General features: G+C 39.6%; 1 protein-coding gene across 29 annotated transcripts in view; it reads left to right on the top strand.

Moving 5' to 3' along the window:
• Positions 1 to 18438, top strand: part of LOC121273345 (zinc finger CCCH domain-containing protein 10-like) — an 83327-nt gene that overhangs the window by 21855 nt on the left and 43034 nt on the right. For 4 of the 29 annotated variants that reach the window (XR_005941982.1, XM_041180511.1, XM_041180512.1 and 1 more), the window contains one exon: positions 13997 to 17899. The exons of 6 other annotated variants lie outside the window; for them this stretch is intronic. Coding sequence is in view for 6 of the 23 variants with exons in the window: in XM_041180511.1 (XP_041036445.1) it covers positions 14045 to 14725 (681 nt within the window). In the remaining 17 variants the exon portion in view is untranslated. Of the gene's footprint in view, positions 1 to 11811; positions 12072 to 13974; positions 17900 to 18438 lie in introns of those variants that run through there. 19 more of the 29 variants (XM_041180502.1, XM_041180504.1, XM_041180507.1 and 16 more) reach the window with 16 other exon arrangements.

The raw sequence follows: 18438 nt of genomic DNA on the forward strand, positions 1-18438 counted from the left end.
TTTTGCCTTTAAAATCGAATAAATCTATTCCCAGGTGCTCCCATGGCCTTAATGGAAAAGCTCTTGGCTGTTCACTGCACAAGTAAGACAATTAAAAATATTTTCTTCTATAGGACGAGTAATTTCTGGCCACCAGACTGATTGCTGGGCTCTCGCTCAACATTTTGCTATGCCTAGGTGACCTTGGTGAAGTCTTCGAAGAATATCAAACCGAAGTGTTCTCGGAATGACTATTGTCATTTAAAAACTAGGTGGTCATCATTGATTGATTGAGGTGCTTTCTTTGTTTGAAGTACTGGATTGTTAGAAGTATAGTCTGGCCATACCCCCAGACAGCAATTTCTTATCTGGATACATTTGTCATCTTGTTGCTGTGCTTGTTTTATCCCCTGCAACTTCTTTACTCAACACCTACCAACTGCTGCAGTGAGAGATGCATGCGCTTCCACCTCCTCAATGAAATGCAAATCCTCCAGATTGGTTCCTTAACTGGTACCCTTGATAGTGTATATGCTGTCACCTGGTACTTCCCTTGAATGTACTCTGTTATGGAGTTGTGTCTCATTAATCTTAATCTGAACTGTTGGATTCGAGACGGATTCTTTTCAATCTCTTTCATGTTCAGAAGAGTGACTAGTGGCCTATGGTCTGTTTCACTTTCAAACCACAGTCCCGTTATGTAGTCTGAGAATTTCTCTCACACCCATATTGTTGCCAGTGCTTCCTTCTCAATTGTAACACATCTTTTCTGTGTCTGTGAGTGACCTTGAGGCATAGTAAACTGGTCTATGTTTACTGTTTCTCTGTACTTGAAGTAATACTGCACCCAGACCTGTAGATGATGCATCTGTTGCTACTGCGGTTGGTAGTGCTAAAATTTCAGAGGAAGTTAAAAGATTTTTGATTTTTTGTCAAAAACATTTTGCTGGTCCACATTCTAGCACCTCTGTTGACCCAATCTGAACAGCTATCTTAAAGGCTCATTGACCTCTGCCAAATTTGGTAGGAACTTAGCTATTTGGTTGACCATCCCAAGTTATCTCTGAAGCTCAGTAATGTTCCAGGGTTGTGGAAACTCTGATACCTTTGTTTTTTATGGGTTGACTGTTATTCGGGAGGCTTGTGCATTGTGACCTAGAAATTTAATCATAGGCTTGGCAAGCTCACGTTTTTCATTCAATGTTAGGCTTACAATGTAAGACTCTCAGGACTGTCTATGGTCATGCTCTTCTCTCATGGAGCCCCGTACAAGTATGTCATCTGTATGGCATATTACTTCTTCCATGTCTTCTCGGTTTGAGACATTGTCCTTTGGAAAATTTCAGAAGTGGACACGTTTCTGAAAGGTAATTTAGTAAAGCAGTTACAACTGAATAGTGTTATAAAAATGGTCAGCAATCTGGATTCTTTGTCTAGAGGCAGCTGCCAAAATCTGCTGTTTGCATCTAATTTGGTAAATAGAGTACTCTTGGCTAGCTTGACAAGACTCTCATCCACTGAGGCCATCCGGTGGATCTCATTCCACCGATTTTGTTTAGATGAATTAAATCCACGCAGATTCTAATTGATCCAATTGGTATTTGGCACTGTAACCATTCTTTAACACCACTTTGTTGGCATGGTCACCGATGATATAATTCTTTGCTGTTGCATCTTCTCAATTTCACCCTTGACTTTGTTCAAGAGTGGATAGGGACTTTCCTTGGTGTAAAGAGGCAGGCTGGTTTAACATCAGCTCTTAAGGTGATGTGGTACCCTGTCTTCAGTTTTTCCAAGACTATAAATAACCGTAGAAATTTATTCATAAATGTACTGCTATAAAAGTGATCAGTGACTTTTTCAACTTTACAGATAAGCTTAACTTTTAAGCATGCCTTCCAGCTTGGTAAAGAAGATTCTTGATTCTGGATGACATATGGAGGCTCAATAATTTCTCCATATTTGTACTTCAATTTTGCCATGTGTTGGCCTATGACTTTGCGTAGTCCCATCTGGACCCTGTAACTTGATTGAAGGCTGTAATGTAATATGCTTAATCCATTTTACTTTGTCAGATAAGACAGAAACTTTTGCCGTATCTAATTTAAACTCCATGGGGTGTCCGTGCACTTCAAGTTTAATACTCCAGTATTTATTTTCCATCTCATTTACTTCCCCTAAGAAAATTATTTCCTTTCTCTGGTTCTTCCACTTCTTGTAAGTGGTTTGGCTTTAATAATTTTCCTCCTTTTTGCAGGTTTTTAGTGTTTTTGATTGGCAGACTGTTTTAAAATGTCCTATTTTTCCACAGTTGTAGCACTCTGTTTTCCCTGCTGGGCATTCTTCCCGCTTGTGCAGGTTTTTTCCATCACACAATGTTTCAAGATCGCGGTTGGTGCACTTTTCACCACTTCTGCTTTGGTGCGCTTTCCCTCTTATGGCCTACATACTAAACTACCTCACTCATTCTTTTCCATGGGACCTCACCTTCTCCATGCTCTATTTGGTTTTCTGAGCTCAATTTGTCTCGTCATTTGTACTGTCATGACTAGTGTTAAATTCCCTCTCGGCTGCAAGAAATCTGATAAAGTTTCATCTAAGACCCAGCTACTATTTGATCACTAATCAATTTACCCCTCAATGTTCTGTAGTCGCAATTTTCTGCCAGCCTCCTTAAATCATTGATGAATGAATCCATGTTCTCGTCTGGTCTTTGCTTTTGCTTGTTAAATTTCGCCCCCTTTAATTACATTTTTGCAAATGCTGAAATATGAATCAAGTGCTTGCAGGACTTCTTCGTAAGAAGTTAAGGTCTCTTCGACTCCCTGCCTCACTATTATGTCATCGTCAGTAGCACCAACTGCACAGAGCAATGTACTGACCTGATCGTTTTGTTCTTTTTGGTGCAAGCCAGAAGCACTTCTATACCTGGAAAACCACTTTCTTCAGTTGTCCCAGTGCTGAGCCTGTAGTGAGCATTCAGTGCTCTGGAATGGTTCTGGGAGTGGTAGTGTGGCTTCCATACTTCTACCAAGTCCTGGAATCATTTCTGCTTCACTGGTGTTGCTTGTTAATTCTGGTCTGTGCTCACTTCTGTCTGGACTCCGGTTCTGTGTCTCAGCTTGCATCTGCTGCACCAGTGGTGCTCTTGACTTTTTGGTGAGTTTTGAATCTGCTACTTTTAAGGATCCCTTGACCTGCCAGGTCTGTAGCTGCTACTTAGAGTTTTTTTTTGGGTCTTTTACTCGCTGTCCACTGCCATCATGTTTTGTCGTATGTTCAGGGTCTAGATGGGGTTCCAAAAGTTTAGTGTCTTCAGAGTATATGGGTTCCATACCATTCCCTCACTCTGTTATCAGTCAACTTTGTATAGCATTTCAGACTTTTAATTTTATTCTTTAGTAAAAATATGTGGTTCTGTTTTCCTTGCTGCACATCTCTGTCTGGTCCTTTTTATTGTTTCTTTCACTCTTAAGGATTTGTACTATTTTGCCTTAATGCCAGATCCTGTAGGGCCTTTCTGGAAGAATTATTTGCTATTTCACATATTACCCTGTCCCTTTAGTGATCGTGTTCAACAAATTAATGAGATTTGCTTTGAGTTCTTAATTCAATTAATATATTAATATATTGATCAATAGTTTATCTCGTTTTATGCATAAGTGCTTTGGTCTCTAGTTTCAGATTTATGTCAAGTACAGTCCAGGACTCTTTCCATTGAAGTTGAAAATATCTTAAATAGTCTTCAATAACTGGAAAATGGATACATTCAACTTAATTTTTTATTAGTTGTACCCACAAATCATATCCTTTTTATATTGTTTACACTACCGAGTCAGTTTATTGTAGTAATTATTTAGTTAATTTCCTTCCTGACATTGGCGGCTGTTTCTTGTTCAATACTTTGTAAAATTAGTCTCACCTTTTTTGGGTCAGTTGTAGATTGTAATACATGAAAAACATTTATTTTCAAACGTTGCATTTTTTTCAGCAGGTCAATTTATACGTGCAGCCTCTATGTTGTATGCCAGTGTTCTGTGCTGGTAAACTGCACAGCTTTTAACCAACAGTACTTAAGGGAATCTCTGAGCTGTACCTCAGTTCCTTAGACTTATATAATGCAGTAAATAGAAAACGCACCTGCGTAAGTTTCTCAGTAATTTCGTTTGAAAAGTCGCTAACACGCTAATAGGGTTTTGCACATCAGATTCACGTCTTGCTTTTTATTTTAAAAAATAGGGTGTTTACAAAAGTAATCATCACCTCTAGTGGGTTACTTGTGCTCAGACACCTTATTTAGTATTTTTTATAATTTTTATATTTTTAAATCATTTTTATAAAGTTATTTTCCCTTCAATTCCGTTACAGTCATTATTATAGTTTAGTTTTGTACTACAGTGTAACTTGATAGGACACTCGACCTTAGATGTGGTGGTTGCTATGCTCTTAATTCCCTTGCTTGAAGTGTCTTTGTGTTTGCATGAATGGGGCGGAGGGGGTGGTATTGATGCGCCATTTTAAAATCGGCTTTCCAGCCGCAATTTTTTCGCCTACAAAATGGCGCCTGACACCATCTAAACTGACTGTCGGTTAGCTTAGCCAATGGGAGGTCCGTGTTCCCCGGAAATGCCCGCCCAGGTCGGGCCTTTTGCCGAGCAGTTATTTAATCGTCACTTTCCAAGCGTAGTTTCTCACTGAGTTAGATGTGTCAAGGTGAGATATGGAGTTTTTTTTGTCCTTGGCGCTGTTTCTGGTCACTTGTTTCGGGCAGCAGCCTGGAAACTTGGTGACTGCTCCAGCTCTGCTCCTCACTCTCACCAGTTTATGCGTTCGCCCAGCCTTAAATTACTGTTCTCATGACGGAGATTTTAATCGATGTGGGTTTCACAATGTTGCAAGAGTCAGGAGCAGTCACCAAGCTTGTCTGCTCTCGGCAGAAGTATCATAATTGGCCGGAAACAAGCGCCAAGGACAAAAAAATCCCCATCTCCATTTTCAAAGTCCGTCGCAAAATTAGTAACTGAATACACTACAAACTTCCAGAATTATTTAAATTGTTCTGACCAACATATTGCAATGCCAAAAGTAATCCTATTAATAAGCAAATAGATCAACAAGTGATAGGAACTGATGAGTGAATTGTTTTACATGCTACAGATGGTTAATACGAAATTCTGAAACCTGTAATCCGAATTTTAAGATTTTTATTAGAACGTGTTAGTTTCCTGTTGAGATTTATTATAAATTTAGTTCAACAACCAATTATAAGATTGGTTCCATGGAGCACAAATGTATTAAAATTTCAAGTTAAAACGTTATACTTGTTGCCAGCAGGATTGATGCATGTTGGGAGTCAAAATTACTCCCGACTTGTGTGAAGCAAAAAGAGTAACATTGGTGTAATTGAGCCACACAGATGCAAAGATCCCAGTCCTGGTTACAGAACTGAATGAGCTGATCTCCATAGGCCTGACAAAGGTGTTTAACACCCCTGGACTAGGTAGCAGAGAAAGCAGACAGGTTTCCCAGTACCTCTGACAGCATCTGTGGAGAGAGAGTTGGTATGACCCTTCTTCAGAGCTATAAGAGGATTTTAAAAAGGGGATAAAACAATGATAAATGAATAAAAATAAATATAAAAAAGGGGTTGCGATTGAGGAGAGTTCATGGTCTGAAGTTGTTGAACTCAATGTTAAGTCCGGAAGGTTGTAAAGTACTTAATCGGAAGATGAGGTGGTGTTTGTCCAATTCTTCCATATGGACTTGAAGAGTTAATTCTGTTTCTCTCTCCACAGATGCTGTCAGACCTGCTGAGGTTTTCCAGCATTTTCTGTTTTTATTTGATTTCCAGCATCCACTGTATTTTGCTTTTTTCCCAGTACCTACTTGTTATCCAGTAAACCCTTCCTGAAGTGGGTGTTCAATCTGGTGAGGGGATTGGACTTGGCTGTGGTCTGCTTCTGATGGCATCCTGCCCAACATGCCACTAATTTATTTCTGATTTCCAGCATCCGCCGTATTTTGCTTTTATGCCATTAAATTTGTTTATGTTATGCTCCTCCTCCCATCTTGCTCCTGGTCCACTTCACTCTCCTCTTGGAAATTTACTGTATTCACCCTACCTTAAATGTGAACCTTCTTATGCAAATTGCCATTTATCACCCAAACATTGATTTTTATTATAAAGTTATGGAAGTTGACAGTTATTAAATGACCCGTTTGCTTAAATTCTGACCTGATCTCTCTCTCTGGAGAAAATGCAAGAAGAACATTGGTGTTAAGAATTCAGGCTGCCATAGGTACCTTCTCTGGTTAAGTGGTACCAGTCCTTCCTGAAGGTAGTCCAAGCACCTTGCATTTATGGACATTGACTCCTGCTGCTCTTTATTTAACCTGTATGGTAGGTGAACCTAGGAATATATCCACGAAACTTGGTATTCTCGACTAGCTTTCCATGTTTTAGCATGTACTCCTTCAGTTTCTCTGAAGGCAGGCTGAGTTAACATAGGTGAAGCAAAGTTTGACCTTAAGATAAAAGCAAAAAAACAAAAACAGAAAATGCTGGAAAAACTCAGCAGGTCTAACAGCATCTGTGGAGAGAACAGCGTGAACTCTGTTTTTCCCTCCACAGATGCTGTTAGACCTGAGTTTTTCCAACATTTTCTGTTTTTGTAGGCTGCTTTATTCCAGTGTGGTAAAATGTACAGAGCAAAGGGTCTAATCAGAATAGCTTAGTTCAATTAATAGAACTTATATTGGCATAGTGTTATTGATTTAAGACGACTTTGGTGGGTCATTTTATTTAACCTCTCTACATCCTGTCATACAGCCTTGAAAGCTTTAAACTATAAATTGTTCTAACTTGTGGCATTGTAAAGGTCCTTGGAGATCTTCTAAGCACAGTAGGATTCAAGCATTGTTGCGGCATGTATGATTTTTGCTCTGTCCATTTTATACTTGGAGAAAGTTCAGAGAAGCAATTATCGTTTATGTGCAGAGAGCATTTTGAGCCAAATAACGTAGGGTAATGTATTTTGAACACTTTGTGAGATGAATTAAGAGAAGCATATTGGCTTATATTTTATTTCTTGGTGGATATTACCTATGCAATTTTCTAAATGTATGAATTCATAGCATTCCATTTAATAGGATGGATAGGAGTGATTTTCTGACCATAACTCTGATCTTGTACTAGGGTGACAAGAGCTTTCCCCATCCAAACCTAATGGTTGCCTTTCTCTCCTAGGGCTGCTGCCGTCCAGACCTGGTTACACTGCCTTTGAGCTATCTAGTTCACGCTGATGATTCCTTCATGCATTGACAAATCTCTTGGGTTGCACAGTAATTAGTTTGTGAAAAACTTGCGCCCACTCTCTTCAAATTGTACTTAATGGCTGTGTATCAATCAGGAGTGGAAAGTTGGCTGATTATTCAGTTCCTAACTTGGGGCAAAAGGTCATTTGTAGTGCCTTTGTTATTTCCTAAGGTCAAGATCAGTAAAAACCAGGATCTAACCTCGGATTTCCTTGTCTCTGTATGGCTCAAGCTTTACTTCTGTGCCATTTGGATGGCTTAAAAAGCATTTTGAACTTGCAGTCTTTAATTTTTTAAAAAGGATACTTTTAAGGCCTCTGCATTTTTTTTTAAATTCTAGTGATTTGGGAGTAGCATCCAGTGCCCAGGTGCCAATTCCTTCTGCTTCATCCAGCTTTTGACAGACTGATCATTTGCTAATATATAAGCAGAAGATGCTGGAAATACTCAGCAAACCAAGCAGCATCTGCAGACATAAACTATTAAATTCCAGATTTCCAGTATTCAGTAGTTTGCCTTTTGGTCATTTATTATGTTAGTTGAGCATTTCTGTTCACCTCAGAGCAGAAATGTTGAGTCCCCATGAGCCTGTTGGTGAGACATTCCTCAGTCCAGTTTCTTTATTTGAAGGTGCACTGATATTACATTTGATTGTTTTGGTGCATTTTTGTGCATATCTATCAAACTGAGGGATTATTATTAGTACAAGGAACATTTTCTCTTAGTAAACACCAGACATTTCAAACTTAGGAATGTTATAACCATTTCATACAACCTAGCGCTAACTTGTGGACAGATTTTCTAAATTATGCACAATATACACATATTTGTGCATGTTTTGTGACCACCAGTATGAGAAATGCAAGTCGAATGCAGAGTGGATAATCGCAGCCCCTGGTGTCTGCATCAGGTGCTCTGAAAACAATTACTGCATGGTTTAGATACTACACTGCTCCGAACAAAATGCTTTAACCTCAGCCTTCAAAGTTATTCCATGGCTGCACCAGTATAAATTTTCCCATTTTTCATACTAGCCATTTTATGGCCTTTGATCCATATTTCCATATTATGGGTACTTTAGTGCTATGCACGCATGCTTACTTGAAATGTTTACAACTGCCTGCATTCCTTTAACCAGGTATAAATCAGGAACTCGACTAGTTGATATGAGCTGCATTTCAAATCTCATGCATGAGAAATGGTTAAGTTTGAACTCAATAAAAATCTGGAATTAAAAGTGATGACTCAAACCATTGCCGATTGTCATTAAAAACCCAGCTGGTTCACTAATGTCCCTTAGGGAAGGAAGTCTGCCTTCCTTACCTGGCCTGGCCTACATGTGACTCCAGACCCACAGCAATGTGGTTGACTCTTAAATGCCCTCTGAGCAAGGGCAATTCAGGATGGGCAATAAATGCTGGCAAGCCAACAATGCCCACATCCCTTGAATGAATAAAAATAAAGATAAAATGAGAATGTGCTGGCCCACTGTTCTGCTGACCCTTGACACAGCTTTGAACGGGGACCAGTGTTTTGTCCTTGGAGGGAATACAAAGGAGGGCAACTAAATTGGGTGTGCTGAGCTGTGAGGAAATATGAGTGTTAATAGGAATGCTTGTACTGTATTGGAATAAGGTGGCTTTGAGTTGATATTGAGGCATTTGAGATTTTAATTTTCTATGTTCCTACATTACAACAATGACTACACTTCAGAAGTTCTTCATTGGCTGTAAAGTAATTGGGATTTCCTGAGGTAATGAAAGGTGCTTTTTAATGAGATTTTCTACAGGAGAGAAATCTAATCCAAAAATAGTTAGTGTTAGCACAAGGTTCAGTATAAGAAAATATAGATGCAGGCTTAGATAAGCAAGGAGGTGTAGTTTAGGTGCAACTTTGTGCAAACATGAGATGGTGAAAATGTGGACTAGCTGACCAAAGACCAGACTCTGGAGCTAGCAGCAGAGTTAGAAATGTCAAAAGCACGATGGATATGTTTTTGAAAGACGGGGCGACTGAAGTTGCTATATCTGTGGCCTTGGAGATTAGCCTGATGCATATAAATATTGTTTTCTAGTCCTGTTCAGAGTACAGTGTTCCAAAAGCCATTAGGACATAGCTGGAGGGGGGTGGGGAGAGTTGTAGATAACAATGTATCATGGATAATTTAAGCTTCTGTAAATTACTTGGACCTTTATTTGGGTTTTTGACAAGACAAAAAGTTGGCAGACAGTAGTTTTAGTGTAACAAACTAAGAGGATTTATTAAGTAATACAGCAATACTTAACCTGCCGATAGTTTGAGTCACACACTGCCTTTACTTACCAGAGCAGCTCAGACACAGGTCAACACTAGTTTTGGCCTGGCCTGACTTACTTCTGTTTCTTTCCTTCTCTCTTCTGTCTGATTTGTAAACCTGTACACCTGCGTACTGGACCCTTTCGGAGAGTCCTTTTTTTTTATCCCCCTCTTGCTCTGGTATCCAGGAATTCCCCTACCATAATAATAAAAGCAAAATAGTGCAGATGCTGGAAATCTGGAATAAAAACAAAGTGCTGGAAAAACTTAGGTCTGACAGCATCTGTGGAGAGAAAAACAAGAGTCAATGTTTTGAGTTGAATATAGCTTTTTTGCAAAGAAGAGTAATTTTCGACTTGAAATGCTGACTCTTTTTCGCCACAGATACTGTCAGACCACCTGAGTTTCTCTGACCATGTTTGATAAAAACAGTTGACTTGTTCCATTCATAACACAATCAATATGATTGATACTGCATTCACACTTGCATCAATATACCATTGATATTCCATTCACATTTGGATCAATGGACCATCGATGTACAATCAATAGCTACATTGTGGACTACAATTAATGAAGTCTAAGGCATGCAGGTATTTGGAGTCTAAATTGTTCTTTGGTCACAGTTAATATGCAGACAGAACCATTTAACTGTTTTCCTGACTCTTACCAATAGACTATACGCTCTGCAGATAGACTCTGTTTTCATTTCCATTTAGTTTTGCTGAATTGTTCTAACATCCCACCCTTTGTTTTTATAACTCTCCAGATTCGTGCAATATGCTATCTCTGATGCCTAACTTAACCTATGCAAAAAGTTAATCACATACCAATAGTTAACTCTTTGCTTACCAAAAGCCCACACAAACATTTATAAAGTACAGTACCTAAAGTTCTGGGTTTGAGGGAAAATATATAAAGCCATACTTCATATAATAACCACAGTCTCCCGGAACAAGAGAGAAACTAAGTATAGTTTTCCTTGAAGTTGGCTGCAAGTTTTTCTGTTTGTGTTTCCCAGGAGTTAGCATCGCAATGATTGCGAAAGATTGTGCACCATGGAAAGGATAAGGATTATTACAGATGGGCCTTTCCTAGTTTTGTAAATGGCTTGAAACAGGAGGTTAATTCAAATGACTGCACAGTAATGTTTGTGAATGTAAAGGTGATCACAGAATTGTCAAATTGTTCCTTTTCTAACAATTGAAGTAAAATACTAACGGAAAATGATAAATATTCCACGCTTGAGTATTGTGGAATGGTAGGCGTCCATAACTGAGGCCATAGCTGGTGCCTTTTCAAGTTGTCCTGTTCATTTCATTTGCATTTAAGCACAGCTTATAAGAGAATCTCAATGGCATAGGGAAAGTTAAATCTTTTCCTTCAGTGACACTGGTGTTTACTTGTACTGCTCTGTGAAGGCCAAGTTCCTCCTATAGCAAGTAAGGGAAATCGGTGAACAATCCTTGGTTATGTGCCAGCTCAGGGAGACCTTAGAATAAAACAAAAACAGAATTACCTGGAAAAACTCAGCAGGTCTGGCAGCATCGGCGGAGAAGAAAAGAGTTGACGTTTCGAGTCCTCATGACCCTTTCATGAGGACTTTTCATGAGGGTCATGAGGACTCGAAACGTCAACTCTTTTCTTCTCCGCCGATGCTGCCAGACCTGCTGAGTTTTTCCAGGTAATTCTGTTTTTGTTTTGGATTTCCAGCATCCGCAGTTTTTTTGTTTTTAGACCTTAGAATAAGTTGCCTGCCTGCTTTGACCAGAAATTGTAAATGGCCCTAAGACACTTTAGGGATTAGATTTAAATAAAAACATTTGATAACCTTGTTAAATGTAGTAAACGTTGAAAACAGTGAATCAAATGTTGACTTTTAACAAATAAATGTTGTGACAGTAAATGCCACACGTGCTGTCAAAATGTTAAAAATGACCTTTACGGCAGCAAGAGTGACAGATTGCAGCTAGGCTTGCTTCATCCTCCCTTAAATTGGGCTGCCAAAAGTTACGTTTTTAAAATAAAATTCAGTTTCCATTTTCATGTTTATTCTAGTGGAAGGATTTGACGACTAAATATTCATAAACATCAGCACTCCAGACACAATCCAAATACTTGTTCAGAGATATCAGATCTGTTTTTAAAAAAACGGTAGTTATAATTGCAAAAATATTTTATGTAGAGAGTGCTGTGTTTTCTAAATGACGTCTGTCAAAATATCACATTTTAAATCAAAATTGGTGATTTCCATTTGGCAGCTGATGTTTGGTGTTTACTCGTAACCGACATTTTCCGTTGTCGAAGTCTCTTGTGTTGCGCCTCTTTCACTCTGGAGTCCCTCTTGACTGGGAGGACCTAGTTTGATGCTCTTTGTCGTGAAGTTACCCTTGACTGGGAGGACTTGCGTTGAGCCTCTTTGTGTCGGAGCTTGTGAGGGAAGGAGCTGTGCTGTGCTGTATAGGTAAACCCACCCCTGGTTTGTGAGTTTTAATACATGTTACAGTTTCGGGCTCAGTGAGATTATTACAATATTTTAATGTGCACACGCTGTATGGAGAAGATTCGTGTTTGTTTGCGGGCTGGGGTTTATTTTAATTTGTAACAGGAAGTCGAGGCCTAAAGGCGCCATTACAGCCTGAAATCCAGCGAGCGCGTTTGAGAGGCCCTCGGTTCAACAGCTGTAATCTGGAGGGGCTGGGGCTGCCGAATCACGTTGTTGAGTAATTTGGTTAAAGGTAGATTGGAGACATAAGTATCCGTCGAATAAAGTGCGTTAGTTGGGTGCGTGGCACGCAGGATAAAATCAGCCGCTTGTGTGGGGGAGGGGAGGACAATTCTGTTAAAAGATCGGCTTTTTTACATAAATTACATTCTTTTACCGTATTTAAACGATAGTTTTTCCACAATATTTGGAATAAATTTAACCTTGTTTGAGACGTCTAGAGTTGCAGTTCTCTTGACGCGCTAAGGCGCTCATGTCTGGCGGGGGGTGGGATTTGTTCGTGATTTGGAAGAGCTGAACCGTCTATGCAAACATGTTGCTGTTTTCTGTTGCCTTTACCCGCGACCCACTTCGTTGATTACTTTAACTGTTTAAATGTTCGGGTTGTGTGTTTAATTCTATGTTCTTGTGTATCCAATTGCTTCATGCAGCAGAAAGTTAAGGCCTCTGAGTCTTTAATCTGTAAAGCTATGTTGAAAATGGTTGTGTACGATACGGGAAGTGTAAAAATGACTGGCTCATATGGCAAGTACAGAAAGTGGGGCTGTTACCCACACCTGAAGAGTTAAATACATATTTAGTATTTCAGTATGAGTCAGTGGGAAAAAAATGACCCCCATCCCATGCCATTTTATCAAAGTAATGTACAAAATTAAACTTGGGTGCAAGTATGGTGACCTGAGTTTGGTTTTCCTTGCTGTTGGATGTACTCTGATCAGATTCATCTGAAACAGCTCCGTAGGAAACTGATGAAGCAGTAAGATCAGCCCCAAGAGCCATCCTGCACAGCTTGATGAAATGTTGCGGTAGGGTGGGAAATCTGCACCCCCAAATTTCTGAAATCAGGTGGCTCTTGGGCCATCAGTCTCATGTCATGCCGACTGCTGACTTTCATGGAATCACAAGATATTCTCAATGATCACTCGAGGAGCTTCACAGGGAAACGTGGACTCTCAGGTCTTCATGCTGATAAGATGCTTCACTTTTAAAAAATATTTCACGTTTGAGGCTACATTGCTTGTTTTTTCAATTAGTCTGCGGTGTAAGTTTATAAAAGAACAAAATTCCTGCAATATTAGAACATTCACGTGCATACTGGGCTCATTGATGTTGGTTTTGAGAAGTTAGCTGAGAGTTGCAAAATGATTACCTGGGATGACTTCACAATTTTCCTCTGTAGAAGTGCGCCTACCCTCTGTGCATTGGTACAGTTGAGATTGTAACTTGTGTGGAGGACTACCATTATGATATAGTCTGGCACCATTTGTTTGGATACCGATATATTGCATTACCTTTTTTGAGTGCACTTTTAGAGTTTACCTGTCGTACTCCTTTCAAAAGGAAAAGTTTAAATCAGCGCACCAGGAATCAATCTGTTCTGGCATTGTCCATATAATTTTTAAAAAACGCTACAAATTGGAAAACTTAGATAACCCCAAACACAGAACAGTGTGTATTTTTTGTGCACATCACACTTGTGGATCTCACTGATTCATTTGTGAGCTCTGTGTTTTTTCAGTTGTGCAAACACATATCGCACAGATTTCTTCAGTGCTAATTGTCACTTGATAATGTTGCTGCTGCGACGACTATGAATTCAATGTTTTATGGAATGCGCAATAGTTACTTTGTAAATGAATCGCTCATTCTCTGTAAAGACCTGCCTTTTTTTTTCTTTTGCAGTTGCTTGCGTAGCGCCTTGGCTAAACAGCGCAGAATTAATCTATAAAAATGCCAGATAACGGCACCGAGGAGGCTGGCCCCAGTACAGATGATATTTGCCGTGACTTCCTGCGCAACGTCTGCAACCGCGGTAAGCGCTGCAAGTTCCGCCACCCAGACGCTAATGAGATGTCCACCCTTGGCCTTTTATCTTCTGATCTACCCGTTAATAAAGGTGAGATTCCGATCTGCCACGACTATCAGAAGGGTGACTGTCAAAGAGGGCCCAAATGTAAGTTCCTGCACGTAAAGCGCGACGAGTATGGTTATGAAAACCAAGGTATGGCGCACAGCCAGGTGTTTTCTCCCTTGGCACGCAGATATGACCGCTATGATGACCTCTACTCTAGAGGTTATGATGCTGACCACTACGATGGCTACGACGCCCACATGAAGAGGAGAAGGATGGAGGGCATGGGGTTTGAAGTATACGACTACGGCATGCAGAATCCAGGCGCAGCTGACTACCGGTTTCTGAAGGAAGAGAATCTCATGCTGCAAAAGCGCGTTGAGGATCTCCAAAAACAGGTGTCAAACCTGATGGCCACCAATGAGCTCCTCCTGGAGCAGAATGCAAATCTCCGCAACCAAGTGAAGATGGGAATGATGACTCCCATGACCCCCATGACCTCCATGACACCTATGACCCCCACACCCACTGCAACAGCTGGGAGATTCACCACCCAGTGACATTGGAGTTGATCACCTGAAAGAGGTGTGACTCAACTCCTTAAATACTTGTTTGTCACTTCAGTATACTAATAAAGAAACCTATGTAGTTTGTCAGATCTGAGAATGTTGTGCTGGGACTCTGCTTTACAGATGCAAATTTACAAATTGACCTATGAAAGACCACAAGCTCAATTGATACAAGGCAGTTTTACCATACCACTACCTTGAATTTATAAATGAGGGAGGGGGTGAGGCGAAAAGTAAACAATGGTTATCAGTAGCTTGAGCACTTGTAGCTCAGGTTGCTGTGACACCCTTTCTAACTTTGAGGGGGTGGGTGGGTGTGAAGTAAGAACGATATCAAAAATTATGATATTTGTTCATGATTATACCCCAGTTCCCTGCAGTGAACATTTAAGCCACTTTGTATAATTTGACTTTTTCTCTTCACCTCCATCCTTCCCTCCCATCCAAAAAAAAAATGGGAGAACCTTGAAAATATTTAACAAATGTGTGAGAAGTTGGGTTATAATCCAGCGTTGGGTTTATGCAATTTTCCAAGTGACACATTGTGAAAATTTTACATCCATTGACTGGATTATGGCCATATGTGCACAGATTTGAGAGTATTCTCTCACTGTTTCACACATTTTGCTTTTCGGAAAACCTGTTGAAAGATTTAGGATGTGCCAGTTTGTCTTTGGCAAAACATAGTGGCAGAAGTGAGTTAAGTGGCAAAATTGGCCACTAATTGAGCTACCTGTACTGCAAAGCTTTCCAGTGTGTTATAGTGAGGTGCCTTGGTATGTGTTGCAAGCTGTAACAGTCTTGGGTACTGAAGGGTTGTAAAAGTCTAGATCAATTTTATTGTCCTGATCTATTATGTCAGCTAAATCCAACAAATGGAGTACAGCCTTTAATACACCCAAATCATTTAAATATGTAGCTGCCTCCTATGTATCTGTTGTTCTGTATGTGACTGACTTTTATGAAAACCAAGTCAATCATTTGCAAGCCAATCAACTCTTAACTCAGAACCTGTCTCAAAAGCCACAGAAAATGAGGCATTTTTAATGCTTTGCATAGTAGGTATTGTTGGGTTGGTGGTCCTTTGGTCTATGGAAATCTGTATTGTAGTGAGTTTTTTTTTGCATTGGTGGTGGGAACCCAGGACCACTGCATGGCACCTCATGCAGTTTTTCCTGTTACTCTTCTTGCATTGCTTTCTACTTTAAAACTCAATTTAAAATAGTTGAATGAGTGTAGATATTAGTTGCCATATTTTCACTGATCTCTGGTGAACAGATAATTCTGCCTGCTTTTAGTAATCCCTAGCTACTATGCATAAGTTTTAACTTTTTCTTCTTGCTCTGCTGTTCCCATTGGAGGCCAGACATCTTGGTCCCAAGCCTCTGAAAATCTTGATCTTGCACTTGCTGTTGCAGGAAATAAAGCCTACATAAACCTTCTTCTGATTCTCTTCTCTTCCCCTGTTTGAAGAAGCACCTGGTCTTCACTCAGCAGGTCCAACTGGGAATGATGGACACAGACTAGCCCCTACTGCTACTGTATTTCTAATTTCCTTTTGTCCAGATGCTTCCATTTCCCTCTACATGCCTTCACTCAAGCTCAAGGGATATAATTCAGCATTGTGTTGCAAAATGCAATTCATTGCATTACCACTAGGTATTAGTGATGATGGATATCAAGCTAATACTACAACTACCAGATACTTTTGGAATTCCTCTCTTATAGTCCAGGAATATTAATTATTTTAGTTATAACTGGCACACAGGGATGGATGAATCATAGTTTGGTGTACAGTAGAACCCTGTTTGGTAGATAGGACAAGATAAAAGCTTATTCATCAGACTTGCATAGAAGACTGCTTAAGTCAGTAATGATTTGTCACAGCAGGACTTTGGCAGGACTCTGCTTATTAATGTATCTGATTTAAATTTGCATGGATTTGACTGTACAGCTTCTTTCAGTTCCTCAAACCACAGTGCTTGAAGTATCGCTTGCTCTTGTAGTGTTCATTTTAGATTCTTGCACTGAAACACACTATGATACTATTTATAGTCATAACTGGCATCAGTGGTTTAAGATTCTGGCATCCATCTATCCCTCGTTCTGGTGTTTGTACGTATGATGTGAGTTTAGTTCTTTTCAAGTTAAAGCTTGGGGTCAATATTTTAACAGTTGACATTTCTTCTCCTCCCCACCCCCATATTTACCTAAAATCTTTGGGCACCACCCAAGCTAAAGTTAACTGTCTAGGGGGGGCAGGGGCAGTTATTTGTCTGGCTATTCATCAGTTATTGTTAATCCTTTCCAGTCAAGAAACCAGACATGCAACATTTTTTTTTTCTGGGTTGCGCTAAAACTTCAGACTAGAATGGTTACACCACGATATGTCTAGTGATCTAGAAGGAAAGAAGTAATCAGATTTCTTGGAATAGTATCACAATGAAATTGTTTTTTCACAGCCTACACAGACCCCCATCATAATCATTCACATTTTTTTGTACAAAAGAATTGTGATTGAAGTAGGTTTAATGTGGCCATAGTGAGGTCTGTGCAGCTGGAGAATGTTAATGTTCCAGAAAACATGGGATTATCTTGCAGCACTTGTAATAGTTGATAGTGTACTCATTCTATCTGCCATTGATCTGAACTGAATTTTTGTTCCTTCAGTTTGAATTTTGGCTTTCACTTGATTGCTAACTAGTTTTAATTTTTTATTTCAGTTTTTAATGTTTTATTACTGTGCTACCAAAATACATTGTTTCCTACATTGAACTTAATTTGCAGTGAAATGGTTATCGGGATGGATTACTAAATACTTCGGTTGTCTATCTAGCCATGTCAATAAAATGGAAACCATCGCTGCTTTAGTTGCATCTTCTGGGCTGGAAAGGCTTAATGGTACAGTATATGTATAATGTGTATATATTGATTGCTACATAATTCTTTGCTATGGTTAATGCTTTTCTATGCGATTACATGTAGACTGTTCTTTCCCATGGTTAATCGTTCCACTGATGCAGACCTCCAGGACAACAGAACCTATACAGTCCTAAACTAAGTGTACTTTGTTTAATTGTAGACCTTTTAAAGCAAAAATGTGTTCACCTTCATTTCTATGGAAGTCTGTTGAGTGTATAACAATAAAGCAAATTTTCATTTGTGTATTGTTTTGTATTCCTTGTGTTTATAGTGCACACTTAAATAGCATTGCCTGTTCTGGGATGTGATGGTGCAGTGAGTTAAAATGCTATCCTTACCTCTGGGACATGAGTTTAAACTCAACTCGGCCCAATCTAATAATATTAGAAAGTGGTTCTGAACATTCTGGAAGTGATGGCTCCTGTTGGTAAAACTGCCAGTTTAACTAGCAGGAGGGAGAAAATGGTAGCTGTGGCATTGATAAGAAAAGATTGCCACCTACCTTCTCTGCTACTTATACCCTGAATGCAGTCAGTGGTTTGATGTATTTTTTGTGACCCACTTAGGATGGGGCACTCTTGTTTATGGTTTAAAACCTAGAAATGTATGTTTTTTTTTAATTGAAGCGATGTTCAGGAAGGTTCTATCTTGAAAAAGTATGGAGCAGAAGCAGGTGAGTTGGCTGTTCTTAGCCTGATTTTAAACTGGGGCATTTTCTTCTATTCATTCAAATACAGGTTATGCCAGAGGACTGGAAGATCGCACATGCAATTCCATTGTTC

Source organism: Carcharodon carcharias, chromosome X (assembly GCF_017639515.1).
Source record: "Carcharodon carcharias isolate sCarCar2 chromosome X, sCarCar2.pri, whole genome shotgun sequence".
In the NCBI taxonomy this organism is placed as follows: domain Eukaryota; kingdom Metazoa; phylum Chordata; class Chondrichthyes; order Lamniformes; family Lamnidae; genus Carcharodon; species Carcharodon carcharias.